We start from the raw sequence: 20,396 nt of genomic DNA, 5'->3' as shown, positions 1-20,396 counted from the left end.
AATTTGATACCTCAGGTTGAAAAACTAGACTTTTTGGGTCGGAAATTTGTGTTTCTCCCAAACAGTTTGGAAAATGTTAAAATCCATGTGGAAATTACATTTTTCTAAGATTGAGACCCTTTCTTGGAAAACTAGACTTTTTGGGTTGGAAATTTGTGTTTCTCCAAACAGTTTGGAAAACGTTAAAAATCCATGTGGAAATTGCATTTTTATGAAATTGAAACTCTTTCGATTGGAAAACTAGACTTTTTGGGTTGGAAATTTTTGTTTCTCCGAACAGTTTGGAAAACGTTATAAATCCATGTGGATATTACATTTTTGTGAAATTGAAACCCTTTCGATTGGAAAACTAGACTTTTTGGGTTGGAAACTTTTGTTTCTCCAAACAGTTTGGAAAACGTTAAAAATCCATGTGGAAATTACATTTTTGTGAAATTGAAACCCTTTCGATTGGAAAACTAGACTTTTTGGGTTGGAAATTTGTGTTTCTCCAAACTGTTTGGAAAACGTTAAAAATCCATGTGGAAATTACGTTTTTCTAACCATTTTCTGCGCATGCTCCTTTGAGAAAACCACAAGCGATTTTTCGCTCAAAACTGTTTTGATGTATAGCTAACCTGGATATTAGACTATAATGTGAGCAGTCAAGCTGTAAGTTTCCGTCAGGTGAGGCGTCGCTTCGGAGCGGCCCCGGTCAATCGCAGTGAGTTCGCACAGTGAAGCACATAGGGTACTTGTGTCATAGTTTCAAATAGCGCCCTGCTGAGCTGTGTGAGTGATCTAAGATCAACCACGTATCTGTGCGAACAATAACGAGAGATTGATCGGGAGCCATCGAGCCTAGGCTAGCGAGTGACTGTTCACAAAAACAATAACCTTGTTTAAGATCTCTTTTCCACATCTCTGCCATCACTTTTTGGATTTTGGCTTTTTTCAACCTAGATTTTCGAAAATTCCAACCTTGTTAAATTTGGATTTTGGCTTTTTTCCAACTGAATTTTAAAAAATTCCAACCTTGTTAAAGTTGGATTTTGGCTTTTTTCAACCGCGATTTTCGAAAATTCCAACCTTGTTCAAGTTTGAAGTTTGAATTTTGGCTTTTTTCAACCTCGATTTTGGAAAGTTCCAACCTTGTTTAAACTTGGATTTTGGCTTTTTTCCAACCGAATTTTTAAAAATTCCAACCTTGTTTAAGCTTGGATTTGGGCTTTTTTCCAACTGAATTTTCGAAAATTCCAAGCCATGGAAAATGCAACATTTCCAACCTTGGACAATGTCCCACATTTTCAGGTTGGATTTTCCATTGGATTTTATCTTTTTTCCAACTAAGAAAACTTTAAATTTCCAACCTTGGAAATCGAAAATTTTTTCCTGTGTTTAAATCTAGGAAGTTAAGCGCGCAATTAAGAGGATTTCCCAGACTGTATAGTAGGGGATAGAAGGGACCAGAACCAAAATATCTTTAAAGTACGCCAGATTTTTGCTCCGCAACCCTAGATAGTTTTTCCCAACAAGCCACTAGACTGTTAGGGGAAAATAAGATATGAAATCAAACTACACTGTAAGGATCAGAAACGCTTGGCAAAATGCACTATAAGGGTACCTTTTCACTGCTCAAGGGCTGCACTGTAAGCGTCTGATTTTGGAAGCAATTTTTTTGGTGGCGCATGCCGTTGTTTAGAAATCTTTCTAACTTATGAAACCCTTGAAAAATTTTGCCAAAAGGACCCTTGAAACCCTTGAAAGTGGTCCTATAATATGGGTGGCTACCATGTTCATTTTCGAGGAAGGCAAGTTAAAGGGGGAAGTTGAAAATGGTACCAAGATTTAGCTCATGATAGCTGCCATGATTTATACAAACTTTGAAAGCCCCTGTATATACTTGCTATCAATTGTAATTGAAGGTGATTTTCTTTTGTTCCGCACAACAATTTTTTTTACAGAAAATCAAAGTTGCACATTCCGCAACCCCTCTAATCTCGTTGATTTATCTCACATTAACCTGAAATTAGATCTAAGTCAATTCATAACTTTGGTGTAACAGTTTTGGAAACACAGAGTTTGCACAGATTCTCTAGTTTTATCAAGTTATTGATAACTCTTGTCTTAAATTTGAAAGCAGGCTACACCATCTGCACCCCAAAATGTTGGTCATTATTTACTCGGTTTCTTGTTTTACATTTAAAATAGACAAAAGTGCTTTTAAAACGGATCTCAGAATACATGTTGCTCCAAAAAAAAACCCGTTTGTAGGGCTTGTCTCTTTTAATGGTGAAGAACTAGTTGCTCTGAAACCCAAAACTTGATAGAAAATTTATCTCTATTTTTCGGAAATACTCCCGTTCGTTCGTTCGTTATTAGCTTTCCTCGTGATTGGCTCATTAGTTTTTTCTGATTTTTTGCACAAAGATGTTCAATAAACCCTCGAATGTGACGGAGCCTGATTTTCGAAAAAAAAATTTTTGGGCAAATTTGCGCCAAAAAACGGCTAAAAAACAGGTTTTTTGGACTTTGTGAAAAATGGGATCGTTAACTTTTTCTGATTTTTTGCATGAAAGTAGGGTATCATCATAGGTAAAAGATGGCTCAAGCAGATTTTTTCAAAAAAATTTTGTTGGCTCAAAAAACGCATGTTTATCTATAAGAATCACTATTAATAAGCATACATCAATGTTCTTAGTTAAATTACTCATTTTTTTTATGAGATAGATGTTTTTTTTGCTAATGAGGGCTTACTTTTGAAGAATGTGTGTGTTTAGACATGAAATTTTGGTTGCGTGGCGTGTTTTTATACAAAAACTGGCCAAATTTGATATTTATTTATAAGCACATTATCAATTACTTAGGTATTAGCTTTTCTCGAGATTGGCTCTTTGATTCTTTATGATTTTTTGCCAAAGATGCATAACTATAAACCCTCGAATGTGACGGAGCCTGACTTTCAAAAAAAAAACTGGGTGGCAAATTTGGGCCAAAAATTGGCTAAAAACGGGATCATTAATTTTTTTTTGATTTTTTGCCTGAAAGTAGGGTACCATCATAAGTAAAAGATGGGCTCAAGTAAATTTTTTCAAAAAATTTTGTTGGCTCAAAAAAAACGCATGTTTATCTATAAGAATCACTATTTAAGCATACATCAATGCTCTTAGCCAAATTACTCAATTTTTTGATGAGATAGATGTTTTTTATGCTCACGAAGTCTTGAATATGAAAGAATATTTCAAGAGCATGAAATTTGGTTCTAAACGTTTTTTTAAAGAAACAAGCGACTAATTTTAATAGATCATCACTATTTGTTATTCTGAATGATTGTTTAATGGTCACGCTCACATAAATATCATTATATATGTGTTAAATGCATAACCAGGTAGGTCCAAAAAGTATCACTTGTCTCTCTTTCATTTCTCTCTTTTTTTTTGAAAATCTAAAAACCTACTCACGCGCATCATATGTCACACATTTTCTTGCCATGGTGATATAAGGGAATTTATAATTGTCTATTATTCGGTATAGAAAAAGTAAACAACTATGAATTATATATTTTTGGAATCGTGTTAATGAGCTCTTTAAGAATATAATCATAAGTTTCATTGAAAATCGCACATATTAATTCCCCTTTAAACTTATTGACTTTCCTTTCTAGAGAGGTTATTCTCTCGTTGAAACCTAATTTCAATCCATGATGTTCATCTTTATCTGCTTATTTCGTTGTGATGTTACTGCGAGCTTTTTGTCTGCTTGTTTTAATCCTCTCAAGTAAGAGTGTAACACAATTTCCACATTCAAAGCGCCGACTTTTATATTGCAGACAAAGCTGAATCTGATAGGCCGAGAGCTCAGAACAAGCATAATGGACAAGTCTATGACATCTCCTACATTGCAAGGTGGTGTTATCTGCTATGATGGTGTTTGTTAAACAGTTATTGGGTGTGCAATATCCATAATTTTGTTGAATTTCCTTGTTAGAATTTTCGTTGATTTCTGCCATAATGTTGCATTTTCAGGATCGTGGCAGCACAAAAAGAACAAAGGAATTACCCATAGCCACCATTTCACAACCATGGGGAATCGCAGCACAATTTTATGGAAATGGGAATCCTCATATGGAATAAAGCATCTTCTGAAAATTTCATTCTTCTTCCCCATAAATGCAAAAATGAAAAACGAAGAAGTATTCGTTTTCTAATTGTTTTTTTTAATCTGCCATGAAGTGTTATAAAATTCCTTATAGAAAGACACATTCTCCTACGCAGAAGCTTAAAAAAATTACGTAGAAAAAAGTTTTTAAAAAGTATGTCATTTATCTTAACAATTTTGTAAACTACGTCACAACCATGGAGCGCTTTCTTTTAGTTTTATGACTTGCTCTCACTCATTTGGTTACGGTAATAAAAAGAAAGTCGTTATTGTGAACTTTGAACATATGCTTAAAATCGAGGTACTTCCACTAACTGAATTGCACCCACATAAATAGCACCCATTCAAATAGTGATAAGCATGTAATTGCACCCTTAAAAAATTCTGCAATTTTGACAGCCGTAATTGCACGTTTAAATCTAGGAAGTTAAAGCGCGCAATTAAGTGGATTTCCCAGACTGTAGGGGATAGAAGGGACCAGAACCAAAATATCTTAATAAAGTACGCCAGATTTTTGCTCTGCAACCCCAGATAGTTTTTCCCAACAAGCCACTAGATTTTTAGGGGAAAATAAGATATGAAATCAAACTACACTGTAAGGATCAGAAACGCTTGGCAAAATGCACTATAAATAAGGGTACCTTTTCACTGCTCAAGGGCTTCAATGTAAGTGTCTGATTTTGAAAGCAATTTTTTTGGTGGCGCATGCCGTTGTTTAGAAATCTTTCCAACTTATAAAACCCTTGAAAAATTTTGCCAAAAGGACCCTTGAAACCCTTGAAAGTGGTCCTATAATATGGGTGGCTACCATGTTCATTTTCGAAGAAGGCAAGTTAGAGGGGGAAGTTGAAAATGGTACCAAGATTTAGCTCATGATAGCTGCTATGATTTATACAAACTTTGAAAGCCCCTGTATATTTATATGCTATCAATTGCAATTGAAGGTGAAAAGGTAAGTTTCTTTGATCTTTGACTATTTTCTTTTGTTCCGCACAACAATTTTTTTTACAGAAAATCAAAGTTGCACTTTCCGCAACCCCTTTAATCTCGTTGATTTATCTCACATCAACCTGAAATTAGATCTAAGTCAATTCATAACTTTGGTGTAACAGTTTTGGAAACACAGAGTTTCGCACATTCTCTAGTTTTATCAAGTTATTGATAATTGTCTTAAATTTTAAAGCAGGCTACACCATCTGCACCCCAAAATGTTGGTCATTATTTACTCGGGTTTCTTGTTTTACATTTAAAATAGACAAAAATGCTTTTGAAACGGATCTCAGAATACACGTTGCTCCAAAAAAAAACCCGTTTGTAGGGCTTGTCTCTTAATGGTGAAGAACTAGTTGCTCGGAAACCCAAAACTTGATAGAAAATTTATCTCTATTTTTCGGAAATACTCCTTGATGGGGAAAATGAGCAAATCAACATTAAAAGTAATCACACACTTAGAGGCTATCAGTTAAAAGGGTTTATTCAACCTCAAAAACATATAAATAATTATAGAGAACATCAACTAAAAGCCTACATTTTGGGGTTCAAGTACATTTTGGGGTGCAGACAGTGTACTGAAGATGTTGGTGATAATGAACTATGAAATTTAAATGAGATTTGGGATAGAATCGCCAACTTTTTTAATATAAATTTTTTGAAGATATGTCTCATCATCCATATGAGATTTGAATCACAGATTTGGTAAAAGCTCAAGTTATCCCCATCCTTTCTAGTAAAGGTAGATCAGTTGAACCAAGTTTTAAGTTGGGCTCTGGAGATTCCATCAAGCATCAAAACGGTTTTTTGATTGAGTCAACTGACGAACTGGTCCAAATATTTTGCAAGAACTGTTTTGGAAGTGACCAGGAAGTCTTTTTCAACTTTGGCTAAATCATATGACAAGTGGTCAGATTTGGTCTAATATTTCCAAGAACAAGCTATTGTGGCAGGTACATAATGGATAGTTTAGTAATTTTTCTTTTATATGAAAACCATGGCCCCGTTCTAAAGTTACTTTAGAACGCCATGATGAAAACTGATTATTTTTGCTAGCAAATACCAAAAGTTTTTGATTCAAAATCAACAACTAGATAAGAAGTTAGATTAGAATAAAATATTCTAGCTACATGTTTGTTGTCTTGGTGATAGACTGTTCATATTAATCTGTTTGTATGAAAGTTGCACTGATATTATGATTTGCTTTTTATCTCCTTTTTTGATCTAGCTTGTCCCCTATTTTCAGTTGTATTTTATTATAAATGGATGAATGGTGAATCGAACTAAAAACTACTTATTTTTTATTTTATGAATAGATCTGAACAGATTAATTTTAATTTCTTGATTTATTTAGATCACTTTTATTTTTCACAGTCTGTCACAAATTATATAACATTATATGGTTTGTAAATGGAAATGGGACTTTGATGTTCTACCGTAAAGGTTGTATGTTTTCCATGATCAGATTCTTTAATAATTTATTTGATGTGTATTTGTTTTTGTTTTTTTTTACTTATGATGAATAATCATTTGTAATCTTGCCGTTCAGTAAACCATTTTCCTGAATACTCTCTAGCTTTTTATCTTTTTTTTTGCCAATGTGTAAGGAGCAAAATAAGGTTTAAAATCACCAGGCTGTACTTACCATTGATCTGAATCTGGATTGATGAAAAAGAATTTTAAAAAACAAGGGAAAAGAGATTTTCAATCTCAGAAAGAGAGACTAGCTAGCTTGATGAGGTTAAAGCTTGCTGATGAAAGGCAAGATCGTTTTTTAGGCAAAACTGATTCGGTTTTTCTTTCAAGGAAGAAAAATGAGAGAGTCATATCCAGGTCACAGCGATTACAACAGATATAGTTTAAACTTTCAATGTGCTTGTTTCTTTCTTCATCATAATCGCGTACAACTTCAGATCCAATGTTCTTTTATAAATTCAAAAAAAGTTGAACAAAGTACAATTTGTTGTTCTTCATGAAAAATATACTCAGCCTTCCAAAGACTGCATTGGCATTGACTTTGATGCAAACTGGAAGCATGTTTTTAAAAAGATTTTGCATGCTATATGCTAAATTGTTGTGAGATTCTGAGAAAAAAGCCTCTTTGATGGATTTGATATTAGTCACTTCATTCAAATGCTAAAATAATTACTTATGTAATGATAGCCTACGGTATTTAAAAAATGCTTTCATTTTTTTCTTATCAGATTAATAGAATAGCATCTATAAGCGTTTTAAAAAAAGAAAAGGTCAGCTTTTTTTGTATTTGTAAAAATGAAAGCACGAGATGTACTTTATTTGCAGTTTTTTTGATAATTGAAATACCACTTCAACTCATTTTATATGTTGTTTGTAAGAATTTTTTGATCTTAGAAAAATTCTCCAAAGATCATCAATCTTACTTGCGTTGTAAAATTGTTTTATGGGGGTCCTTCTTATTGTTGAAATGTTGGATTTTAGTTTCAGTATGGTGTTTGTTTCAAAGTCCTGTGTTGACGAGCGCAATTACTAGAGAAGGGAGAAAATGGAGACATTTTCCATTCCAAGATGGATTGTTCACAATAAAGGAATCTCCACAGTAAATATTTAATATATTATATTATTTTAATCATTTCTCCAAGAAATTGTGAAATAAATGACAATGATAATAGACCTTTTCGCCTTCCCATCCGCCATATTGAATTGTATGCAAAAATTATGGTGGCCGAATTGCCGTGGTGAAATTACCTTAGAAAGTATGCAAAACGTATGCAAAAAGAAAGTATTAATGTAAAACTTACATGCATAATTTGCATTATATTAAAGTATAATCTTGTAGAAGAAAGATTAAATTTGCTTCTTTCGAAAACTAGAAATAATCAAATTTGCTCATCTCTTAGAACAAGCACTTCAAAAAACCATAACATTAGACATAAACTCAAGCTGAAAAATCACCCGCGAAGGACAGAAATATTCCTTATTCGGCTGACGGTAAATTATTCTCATGGGAATAGAACCATCAGACGATCAAATCAAAACAATGATCTGAATCCGCTGATTGTGTGACGTCATAATTACTGCTTTCAGTTTGCGTGTTTTGAAAGTTTGATGTGTGTACTCCGTCTTGGTGGAATTCTTTAATGGCATGAAAACAGAATATGCAATGTCTTTAAGAACAAATTTCTAAAAGGCTTTTGTTGTTCTGTAAATATTTCTTTTTGGATTAAGAAATTCCATCTTTTATTGTTCTAATGATTATAATATTTCTTTATAAGATGCTTTTTTGTCTTTTAAATCTTTGTGTAAACTTGCATATGTTTTGCATATTTTCCAACTAAATCCAACCACGGCTTTTTCGTTCCTCTATTTTTGCATACAATTCAAGATGGCGGATGGAAAGGCGAAAAGGTCTATGGTAACATCTATCAGTCTATGATTTGAACCCTTTAGTGTGAACAGGCAACTTTTTCTGTTTCAATTAGATTTAAACTTTTGTTAGGAGTATATTTTTAACCCCCCCCCCCCCCCTCAAAAACAAAAGAAACAGGAAGATATAATATATTTTTGAATTAATATGTATTTATCTATTTTTTCCTTATGGAAGTTTATTGAAGATGTTGTTTTAACTATTTCCTTTCTTCTTTCACTTTTTAATATAAATTGCCTTGTTTTATTTTGGAAAATGAATTATACATGTACACAGATAAGTCCTTTTCTGTAAAAAGTTCTTCTCTTCTTATTCTAATTTCGAGAAAAACGTTAGCAGAAGGGGTCTATGACAAAAAGAGAAAAAAATGTATCCTAAAATGTATCTTTCTATTTCTCCATTAATTTCTCAACTTTCTTCATGTTTTCTCTATGCTAATTTGTATTTTTTTCGGTTGTCGACTTTGTATTTTTGGTTTTTTAGAAGCTTTTTCATATTTGTTGAGTTTGTTTTGTTGCTGTCCTGTTTTCGGTCTGCCGCTTTTGTTCTTGTCACGTTGAGTTGGTGATATGATTTCTTGGTTTCTTGGTTTGAATATCTTTTGGACCTACCCTGGTGGAGGTCCAAAAAGGTTTCTCAGGATTGAATCATAGGAATCTTTTGATTTTTGGTACAAAGGTGCAAAATGGTGATGGCCAAAATGTGACGGAGCCCAATTTTCGAAAAAAAAATTTGGGGGGCAAATTTGGGCCAAAAAACGGCTATAAAACGGGGTTTTTTTGGACTTTTTAAAAAATTGGATCATTAATTTTTTCTGATTTTTTTGCATGAAAGTAGGGTACCATCATAGGTAAAAGATGACTCAAGCAGATTTTTGCAAAAAAAATTTGTTGGCTCAAAAAACGCATGTTTATCTATAAGAATCACTATTAATAAGCATACATCAATGTTTTTAGTCAAATTACTCAATTTTGTTATGAGATAGATGTTTTTTTTGCTCATGAGGGCTTACTTTTGAAGAATATGTGTGTTTAGACGTGAAATTTTGGCTGCTTGGCGTGTCTTTATAGAAAAACTGGCCAAATTCGATATTTTTTTATAAGCACATTAATAATTACTTAGGTTATTGCTTTTCTCGAGATTGGCTCTTTCATTCTTTATGAATTTTTGCACAAAGATGAATAACTATAAACCCTCGAATGTGACGGAGCTCGATTTTTGAAAAATAATTTTTGAGGTAAATTTCAGCTAAAAACGGCTAAAAAAAGGGTTATATTCAAGAAACATTGTGGTAATTTGATTATAATAGGATTGGTACCAACAATTTTGTTATTTTATTTTGACAATATATTTCGGATTATTATCCATCATCAGGTCTAAAAGTAAAATGAATACTGTAGATATAGAAACATGAAAAAAACAGTTAAAATCAATCGTCAACATTTATACATACTCTCTAAAAATTACATCCATACATCTATCCTACATCTTCAACTCTAACAAAAAGTAAAATTGAATCATTTTTCAAAACAAATTGAGAAACGATTCCCAGGCAACTTCTCACCTGGGAATAGTTAAACAATTATATTTTCATTGTTAGCATTCTGCTTTTTTACTCATCCTTTTTATTAAGTCCCGGGTGTATTTCATGAATAAATAATGCCTCTAATGTCATTAGTGAGTCCTCTGATTTTGTTGTTGATGCGAGAATCATTACGTCGTCAATTGTGATATTTACATTGCAAGTTTTGAGATTACTCCCCACTGGACTAGATGTGCGTTGATGCTCTTATTAAACGTTGTAGCATGTGCCGGTTCGTTTGTTGTTTGTGTTCTGAATGATTGTTTAATGGTCACACTCACGTAGATATCAATTATATATGTGTTAAATGCAAAACCAGGTAGGTCCATAAAAGTATCACTTGTTACTTTTAGCTTAATATAGCTTAATTAGCTTTTTCAGATATATTACAGATCCATTTCCAGCTGTTTTAGGACAATTCTTGACGAATACAACAAAACCAACTTTATTAACGAAGATTGAGATAAATATATTTGAGATGGCAATTAACTTTAAACACTGTGGACAGTTGAATGACTTTTTATTTAATCTCCTTTGAAAAAAAACACTTTTTGCCATATTTTTTACTTTTTGGAGAAGAATAACAATGTTCTGCATTGATGATATATTTTTCAACTTCATTATTTTTCAAAGAAACTTTTTGCTAAATGTTTTCATAATATAAATGTCGAGGCGGAAAAGTTAAAATCCAACGTTGGTTACAGAAGGTGCTGACGGAGAGTGTTTCTTTGAAATTATATCTTGTCTTTAACTCTTGTTCATGCTATTTTCTCTAATTATGCAATACAATGAATTTCATAAATTAATCTGTTCCAAACAAAAAAATCATTAATTTATTTTCTGTTGCTGCTTGCATTTTGCTTTTTAATTGATACAGTGTTAATTAAAGATAATTTTTGATGAGTTAGTAATTCTGATTAAACGTCGCCTGTCACATGTTTTTTTATTTTGTTATTATGGTGAAGTTTGTAGATACAGTGTTTTATGGTGATCAGCATTTTTGGACAATTTTGGAGCCTTTTGATTTCAGGAACAGAGTTTTATAATTATTTCTTCGGGAATTTTTTACCTTTTTGCAGTTTCATCAATCTACATTTCAATAAAGAGATGTATGTTTTTTTTTATCTCATATTTTTTATTACAATGCTTTTCAGTTTCAGATTTCAGTTTTTAATTTAGAATTTTCCAATATTCCATTTTCTGAGAAGAATTATCTTTAAGATTGTATATTTTTAAAATTAAGATTGTTATTGTACCCTCTTTTTAGATTGGCTAGAGGTGACTAAGGTGTGCAGGGTACCCTGTTTTGTTAGGTATTTCCTGTTTCGAATTACAAATGTTTTTATTGCGCCTCCATAGTGGGCACCCCTCCCCCCCTTTAGGATTCAGGGGGGCTTGAAGTTTTTCCGATTTTTAAAAATAGGTGGGGCTTGGGTTGATGAGAAATTTCAGGTGGGGGTGACCTTTTTCAGGTGGGGTTGGAGGGTTGTTGCCCACTATGCCCTCTTCTAAAATTGATGTTATAGAATTTGATTTCTATTCATGCAGATTAATTAAGCTTGGCTACGGTCCGAAATAAATCAACTTTTTCTTTTTAAAGAAAATCATGAATAAAAATGATACGTGATTGATCTGACGGACAATTTTTTTGTATTCCTTTGTTTGGTCTGGTAAAGAATGGCGTATGTTTTTCGTAAGCTGCGTCTTTTGATATGGAAAAACTTTATTTTACAGGTAGGTTTTATTAGCTAATTTGTTTTTGATGAACAAAAAAATCAATTTTGATAAAAAAGTACTATATTTTGAACGAAATCTGTACGGCAAATTTTCGAAATGAAAATAACTCGATTTGGGTAAAAGTGATATTTTTACTCTTTTCATTCTTGGTGACTCGAACCTTAGGTTATTCAAATCGGTTTGAAAAAAAATTTGTATCTTTTTATCATTTTCCCTTTTTATTGCAGATTTTTTTTATTTCCTCTCTTTAGATCAGACGCCCCATAGGAACATGTGTCGAATTATTATTACCTGTCGCTTTACTGGCACTTCTCATCTTAGCAAGGTACAGTCGACGGTCTTACCGTACATTGTATTTAACATGGAAAATCCTAGGGTGATTAAAAAAAAAAGGGGGGCTCAAATTTAAAACCCCTTGAAATTAATCTAGTAGCTCTTTCTGAATGTTATTTAGGTACACAAGATCCTTATAATAAATTTTCGTGTTTAGTGAAAATATGGATAGAATTTGTCAATCTAGGTTAATTGCGGAAATGAATTTTCATCCTCATACATACCCTTTTTCATGTAAAATATTCATCAAAAGCCAATCTAAAAAAAAAAGAATATTTTTTACCATATCATAGTACATAAATTGTTTTACTTTTTTAGGATTTCAGAATTTTTTCAAAAAAATCTTGTTATGTTCTTTTTTTTCAGAGAAAATGTCGAAGACAAGAATGTCTGCATGTGTAAGTCCGTATATATTTCCGTTCATATTTCAAATCATTTACAAAAGATACATCTACCAACCATCTGTTCGTTAGTTCAATAGTTCAATAGAATTTTATAAGAGTTATGTGACATCATGATCAAAATGTTCATTTTCCAGCCACATATGATGATGTTTCAGTGGATCCGACACCTGGTATCAAAGAATTGGCATTTGAAAGAAAAACATCACATTTCCATCTTGCTTACTATCCCATGACCGCCCAAGGTAAATACTTTTACAGCCTTCGCAATATATGTCGAAATTCCACAACAAGACATCCTTGATTTTCCATTACCCATCTCCAGTGCTCTTTCGTCTTACTCGAATGCGAAAAGAGACGTTTCTGTCCATATTTGAACTTTATGGACACTTTGTTTTGCTTTGACCAGTGTATATCAGCGAAATTGGAACATGATTACAATCCCTCTTTACTTTTTTAACAATTTCTCAGCACCAATTTATACTGGTAGATCAACTTTGGTTACTTTTGGTCTCTTTTTACCTAAAAAAGGATGCGGAATATCTTTCCAACAGTATGTATAACTTTCAATACAAAAAATGGATGCTGAGAAAGTGATAGAAATTATATACATATTTTGAGACAGACTTTACCAGTAGTATTCGTCATTGTTAGCTGGTAGTGTTTCATCAAATCATCTCTCATTCTTTCGAATTCAATCTTCAAGTATGTAACTAAGAATTTTTTCAAAAGCTAAAAATTCAAGCTGAGGGGTAGGGGCGGTGTTGGGGTTGGAGGTACAGTTAGAACGGATTCGAAACGAAAATACAATAAATTTCAAATTAATTTTCTAGTTTTGAGTATTCTACAGCCAGTAGCATCAAAAATTAATGTGACGTTGACCAAAGAGACGAAGTCTGGAAACGTCTTCACGTCCAAAGATAACATGCTGGACACTGTCAAACAAGCTACTGATTATTATCTAGGAGGTATGTCATTTGTTTACTCTCAAAATCCGGTTGGCTTGGCTCACGTCAGAGAGGTCAATAGGAGAAGTTTTTGCAGCGGAATGACCATGTGACGTGAAAATCAGTTTAAAGCTAATGTATTACATAAGAAGGTGTTTGCTGATCTTTTAAAAAACAATAGAAACTATTTACTCGGTTCATTAAAAATGAAGGACATTCGTTTCAATTCTTATTCAACATGCTTAAAACTTGTAGTTTTAGAAAGAAGATGTTCTATTTTCAAATTCAACTGACGTAGCGCGCGCTATTTTGTTTGACGATTCGATTTAAAAACTGCAATTGTTTCAGGCCGGTCTCCACTTTCGCGCGAAAATGAGCGAAAACTTTTTGTCAAATTATTTAATACGTCATCAAAAAAGTTTCGAATGAAAAAGTAGAAAGTTCATAGAATTTCAGCATTTTTTAACCGACTTATTTCGCGTGGAACTGGAGACCAACCTTTCGCAAGCTCAGCATATTCTTCATAGCGATTCAGACTTGAATTGAAACATTGTTAACCCGACTTTAATATCTTATCCCCTTATTCAACTTTCATTTGACCTTTTTATAGCAATCACATTTGACAATGTTGAAGATGGTCAACCCCTGCCAAAGAATGTCAAATACAGTATACGCCTTCATCACTCAACGCCAAAGAAATTGGGAGATAATCGCCGAGATAGCTGGCAAACACAATTTGTTTATCCATTCTTTCAAGCCAAAGGACCTTCTGGAAACGAGTAAAAAAAATTTCTGATCTCCTATACAGTAACCTAGTTTTTGCATTCTATGCTCTGGTCTGACCATTAGCACGTTGGCACACCTATAAATCTCAAAGCATAAAGAGACAGGGCATTCTTTAGGTCCCTTTTCTATGGTCGTTTGTATCTTGGTTTGTTTTGAGATGATATAGGTGGACATTAAGATCGTCACATGATCGCAATTCAAAAAGTTTAATTCATATAGTTTTTTTAGTTTGAGTAAGTTTTGACGTAACTACCATTTTATAAGAAAACTTTCGTTTTTGGTATGGATTTAATAATTTCGGTAAGCAGTCAGCTCTTCAAGTTTGAATTTTTTTTTCCATAATGGTTGAAATTCTTAAAATTACACAACGTTTTCAAATCTTAAAGACTCAAATCATCCCAGAGCTGAGTTGTGTAATCCAGCACACGTCACGTTTACTTTATCACTTTCGGATAATAAAGTCATAAATCAATCGATCGTACAGCCTTTAAGAATCTCTGATCTATCCTTTATGTGATCTCAGAAGCATGACAAACTTCGTAAAACTAATAAGAATGCTTTAAAGTCAAATATGGTTAAGGTGTGATGGTGTGGTGAGGGGGAGTTCGAGTATCAAGTATCAAGCTATACGCTATCACTCGGCAGCATGCATCAGTAGATCCGCAATGCTTGGCTACTTAGTGATTCCAACTTCTAATTTATTGGACCCATTCCCATGTATATATCTATCGATCTGTTAAGTCAAAATTACTTTTGGTTTCATTTCATTGCCATAATATTCTTCTTATTCTTTAGTTTGTATGAGAAGATATTCATGCCACTTCAGTATTTGATCGACTCCAGTATCATTCAACAACAGACTGGAAACCCCTCAACATCAGCACCCAGTCACGTCAGGGTAAGAATGAAACACCTAATTTAAAATGAGCTTTTCCAGAACCCATTGGATATTTTCCAAATAAATTTTGTCGGATAAAGATTGTTGGATATGTGTAAATCCAGCGGATCTCAATAAAGATATAAGAGATAACTTACTTCGAATTCCTTACTCAAGTAGAAAGGCTCATAAATTCCATAAATTACAAGACTTGCCTCGTTTTGAAACATGTTTCGATAAATAAAATGAAATGATGAAGATAATAAATCGAATGAAAATTTATTTAAGAGAAGTTGTTGGGAAACATTTCTTGGTGAAAAAAAAGACGTTGTTAATGTCGTTTGTAATTTTTTTTTACTTTTCAGCATTTTCCTTACCCGAACTACCGAGAAGACACTTTCATCACGATCATTTCGTCCACTATGCCTACAATATTTATTTTGGCTTTCATTTATACAGCTGTCATGATAGTCAAGGTATGTGGCCGAAATTAAATACATTTTCTTAATTTTAAATTATTGTGCGATCCATGGATGAATTGACAGAACATTTTGGCTGAGGCTCGACTGTCTTCCCTTCATGCTTTATAAAATGTTCTTGTACTTTTATTGATGGATTTAAAAAAGGCTTGAAGTCAACATTTTCTTCATTATATTTTGAGACTAGGATTGTTCTTAAAATTTGTACTTTGGTTTTGATAAAATTATTCTTACAAAACGCGTTTCTATTTTGAAGGAGTTGGTAGCGGAGAAGCAGAGCCGTTTGAAAGAGAGTATGAAGATGATGGGGCTTGCCAATTGGATGCATTGGGCAGCGTGGTTCGTCAAAGTCATGGTCTTCTTTCTCATCGTTATCATACTGCAAACCATTCTGTTGAAAGTGAGTGAGCTCATTCGATCAGAAAGTGCTAATGAAACAATGTGTAGCAGAGTCGCCATATCTCAAAATCTTGAACTTGGACAAATCTTTAACTTCCTTAATTAATTCATTAATTAACCCCTTTATATCATTCAAAATCTCCAGAACTTGACCAGCTATTGAAATTTTTCTTCATATGTGATCGAATTATGGAGACATGTTATTCGTAATACTTCTGGTAAATGCGATACTTGAGAATGTTATTAATTAGTTCGTTCAATTTCATTTGGATAATCACTAGAGACACTTTCATACAAGCCTTTTCAAAACAACAAAAATAAAGTGCTTCTTAAAACCACTATCCAAGTGTAACTGGACGGACTCTTTCGAAAAAAGGTTGTAAAATTTATTTTATTAAAGTCTTATCAAAATCAAGATTTCCAGCCTCTAGCCTGTGTACATTTTTTTTCTTTATCACTCCTGAATTTACAGACAGTAAGGAGATGAACAACTCACATTTTTGAATAATTATTATTTGTGTCATCTTCAGGTTGGAAGGATTTTTGAGTTCGCCGATGCATCAGTGGTCTTTTTCTTCTTACTTTTTTACACATTGGCATCTACATTCTCCTTGTTTTTCCTGAGGTACGTTATTCACTCTTATCTTTGCTGTTAGGTTTAATTTTTATGATATAGCGTCGTCGTTGATCTTTCTTTCAAAGAATTGACATCCCTAAAAAAAAATAGGGTGCTTCCGTCTGTACACTAAAAGAAATTTATTCAAAGTAGCTTCTGGGGTACCTGAATAAAAGTTTCGTGTGGACGGTGCTGTAATCGAGATATTTGTACAATATATCTGACTGCTATGATTTAGTCCTCTACCATTTCGAAGCTTTCGGGTTTTCACACGATTGTGATGTTTTGGTACATTTTAATACACGTTTTATTCTTCTTCTTACAGTACACTTTTTTCGAACGCCATTCGTGGTATGTTGTTTGCAGCCGTCTTATGGTTTGGAACGTTGACACCTTTCTTCGCGATACAAGATCCTCAACAATACGAAAGTTTATCAAAGTAAGAAGCCGTAGTAATGTCTCATTATGTAACTTGGTTATCTAGACTGTACATTTTCAAAGTGTTTCTTGTTTACCATAGTGTGCAAGGGGGTTCCAGGTCCCACCTGAAAATTCAGGTCCCACCTTATCCTAAAATTCCCACCTTCAGCCCAGACTCCCAGATCCCAGCTAAACACAAAAAAAAAATACTAATTCGAGGAACAAAACAAAATTTGAGCCGTGGTTATTTTCGAAAACCCTGCCTTTCGCGTTAATAAATTCTCGCACTCATTTTACCCGCGTACTTTTACTTGACTAGTTATATAAGTGTAATAAGGTAAGCAAAAGTAAAAAAGAATCATTCTTAAAGATATTTATTCAAACACCAAATGACCTGTAATAATAAAAAGAAAAGTTTAGCATGGTAAAAAATTATTTATGAAATATATAAAAAAAAAATATCATAAAATCTGAAAATAAGAAATTTTACTTTAACTTTTTCCAAAACACCCAAAGTCCCACCTAAAGAAATCAACTCCTACCTTAACTTGTTTCTCCCACCTAAAACCTGGAAAACCCCAAATCCCACCTGAAAATTTTCGACCCAAATCCCACCTGAAAATTTTCGACCCAAATCAGCAAACCCCCCCCCCAATATTCTGGGGGGGGTGCACACTATGAATTTACTGCTTTGTCTTCCTAAGTTGAAATTGTATTTTATAATTGAAAGTCAAGACATCATCATTTTGTCGAACAAAAGTTTACAGCTTCGATATCCAGGCTTCTTCTTACATATATACACACTGTAGAATGATCGTCGAATCCATTTACAGGAGAGGCTCACATGGCTCACTAGGCTGTAAAGTCTAAATAAAAACACTGCTTAACTGGTCACCTCATTCTAATTCTAACTATTGATATCATTCGGTTAATCATTATTGACTTTTATAAAAGTTGTTGAACCGATGAAATCATGAATTTGAAATGGGAGGATAAGTTATCGTTTTTAAATACGATAATGGAAATTCTTTACCCGAATGATAATGAATGGATACTAGTCGCAAAGAAATTATTTCAATCACGAGTACTTACTTTTATATGATCGATGATGAGGCACGTTCTTGATAAACAAATCTAACTCAACAAGTTTAATTGGATTAGTAGAATGCACAGCCCAATACAACATATATCAACTACTATGATATATCAACTATAATATAGGAGATAGGGGGCTGGGTTAGAATCTACCAAGTGGGGTTAACAGCAAATGTCTGAAATTGTTGCATTTATGCTCTCAACTCGATTCAAACCTTTTGAGATGTTTCGGGTTAATTATGTGCATTCAAATGATTTGCTTTTTCTTCCATCAGTGGAGCGAAATTCGGTTGCTGTTTGCTTCCGAACACTTGCCTTGGTATAGCCATCCAGATTATCTCTCGAAAGGAAAGTTCACAAGTTGGAATCAGGTGGAACACAGTATCTCAAGCTCCTTCTGTTGACGATGATTTCTCACTTGGCAACTGTTTTGGTGTTTTGATTTTTGATTGTTTCCTCTTTGGCTTCTTAACTTGGTAAGAACGTTCAGTTACTTTTCTATCTTGCAAACGATGTTTTTTGCAACGTTTATCTATCGTTATTTGAATGTTTACATGAACGCTCAAGCTTCGGATAGACAATAAACCGATATCGCATGTCTTCATTTTAGCCATTACTAGCCATTTTTATAAGAAACGGTAGAAAGAATATTTACAGCATGATTAAGTAACATCGTTTGGACCTGCGCATAGTTTTTTTATAGTTTTTAATTTATTTATGTTTTGGGGTGAAATTTATGTCAGTTAGGAACAGGCAGCGAGTTTGAGGTTTGCTTAAAGATAGTCCCTAACTGGATTTTGCCAAATCGGTCTATAAAACAACGTAGTATGCCATTTTGTGTAGTTTGCTTTTATTGATTATATTCTTTCGTCCTCTCCGATTCCAGTAACTTTTCTATTTTATCTATACTTTTATATTGTATTTTTAAAGCTAGACTGCGCAAAAATATGCTATAGCAATGTTATCATTTTGAAAATGTTTTATTAGGAATAAGAAGCTCTCCAAAACTTATTATGATGCAAAGAAGTATTGAGACTTTTGATGATTATTTCAAGGTACATTGAGAATGTGTTCCCTGGTGAATTCGGTCTTCCCAAACCATTCTATTTCTTCTTGACGCCATCTTATTGGTGTGGCTCATCCAACCATCGACCGGGAAGTGTAACCGATATGAATGGCAGCAAATCAAAAGGACCTAACTTTGAAGATGAACCTGAAGGCGGAGAAATTGGAGTTTCTATTCAAGATTTGAGAAAAGTTTATAAGGTAAGGGCAATTCATTTGGTAATCTTATTTCTATACTCTCTTATGAAACTCGTTTCACTTTGTCTAGTTGATATCTAGCGAGAGAGCCTATACTAAAATGGGATCTAGTACAGAGTCTGGAAATTGGATCTCTCCTCTGGGCTATCCCGAACAATGCTGTATGGGTGAGTTAGGACTGGCTGAGCAAACTTTAAGGTGAGTCTGCTAAATTGCGTGGGTTGCGTGGGTGCGTGGGTCAATATTTTTGCGTGGGTTAATATTTTTGCGTGGGTCATTTTTTTGCGTGGGTGCGTGGGTCAAAATATTTTTTTTGCGTGGGTCAATTTTTTTGGCGTGGGTCATTATTTTTTTGCGTGGGTAAAAAATTTTGCGTGGGTCATATTTTTTGTGTGGGTCATATTTTTTTGCGTGGGTCATTATTTTTTGCGTGGGTCATTTTTTTGGCGTGGGTCATTATTTTTTTGGTGATTTTTTAGCCAAGTTGTTTTTTTTTACCAAATTAAAACTTTCGAGTTAGCTAAGACGTTTTTTTTGTCAAATTAAAATTTTCAAGTTATCTTATACAAAAATGTGTTGTGTATATATATCTACGAAAACTAAACAAAAGCTCACAGTTTTTATGTAGTAACACCTTGTGGTTTATTTTACATAGCTGCACTTATTTACTATAACATTATAACAAGTACAATCAACACATACCCGTCTAATTTTTGTAGACACACTTCAGGATCACACTTTTGAATTTTAGCATGCTATATTTCAGGATTCCAGTGTCATGGAAATAAACACTATAACTTTAATTTTTTCCTCCCTTTTTTATTGCTTTGAAAAAAAGTACAGCGTCTTTATTTCGTCCAATTTTTTAAATTGGCCTTTAATGTACTTAAATCAGAGAAATTACAAGTGGGGTGGACGAAATAATTGACAA

At 33.4% G+C, this 20,396-nt stretch overlaps 1 protein-coding gene across 1 annotated transcript in view; it reads left to right on the top strand.

Annotated features, from left to right (window-relative positions):
* The first annotated feature begins 11,714 nt into the window (after positions 1 to 11,714).
* Positions 11,715 to 20,396, top strand: part of LOC136820583 (phospholipid-transporting ATPase ABCA3-like) — a 32,826-nt gene continuing 24,144 nt past the window's right edge. Inside the window, exons 1-13 of the mRNA XM_067076777.1 lie at positions 11,715 to 11,846; positions 12,101 to 12,174; positions 12,549 to 12,580; positions 12,721 to 12,828; positions 13,417 to 13,551; positions 14,141 to 14,309; positions 15,112 to 15,214; positions 15,559 to 15,669; positions 15,929 to 16,072; positions 16,602 to 16,696; positions 17,013 to 17,126; positions 18,478 to 18,678; positions 19,258 to 19,468. Coding sequence (XP_066932878.1) covers positions 11,790 to 11,846; positions 12,101 to 12,174; positions 12,549 to 12,580; positions 12,721 to 12,828; positions 13,417 to 13,551; positions 14,141 to 14,309; positions 15,112 to 15,214; positions 15,559 to 15,669; positions 15,929 to 16,072; positions 16,602 to 16,696; positions 17,013 to 17,126; positions 18,478 to 18,678; positions 19,258 to 19,468 — 1,554 coding nt within the window. The 5' untranslated portion in view covers positions 11,715 to 11,789. The remainder of the gene's footprint in view (positions 11,847 to 12,100; positions 12,175 to 12,548; positions 12,581 to 12,720; positions 12,829 to 13,416; positions 13,552 to 14,140; positions 14,310 to 15,111; positions 15,215 to 15,558; positions 15,670 to 15,928; positions 16,073 to 16,601; positions 16,697 to 17,012; positions 17,127 to 18,477; positions 18,679 to 19,257; positions 19,469 to 20,396) is intronic.

The sequence above is a fragment of the Clytia hemisphaerica genome, unplaced genomic scaffold (genome assembly GCF_902728285.1).
Source record: "Clytia hemisphaerica strain Z4C2 unplaced genomic scaffold, Clytia hemisphaerica genome assembly, whole genome shotgun sequence".
In the NCBI taxonomy this organism is placed as follows: Eukaryota; Metazoa; Cnidaria; class Hydrozoa; order Leptothecata; family Clytiidae; genus Clytia; species Clytia hemisphaerica.
This window is presented reverse-complemented; position numbering and strand designations above follow the sequence as displayed.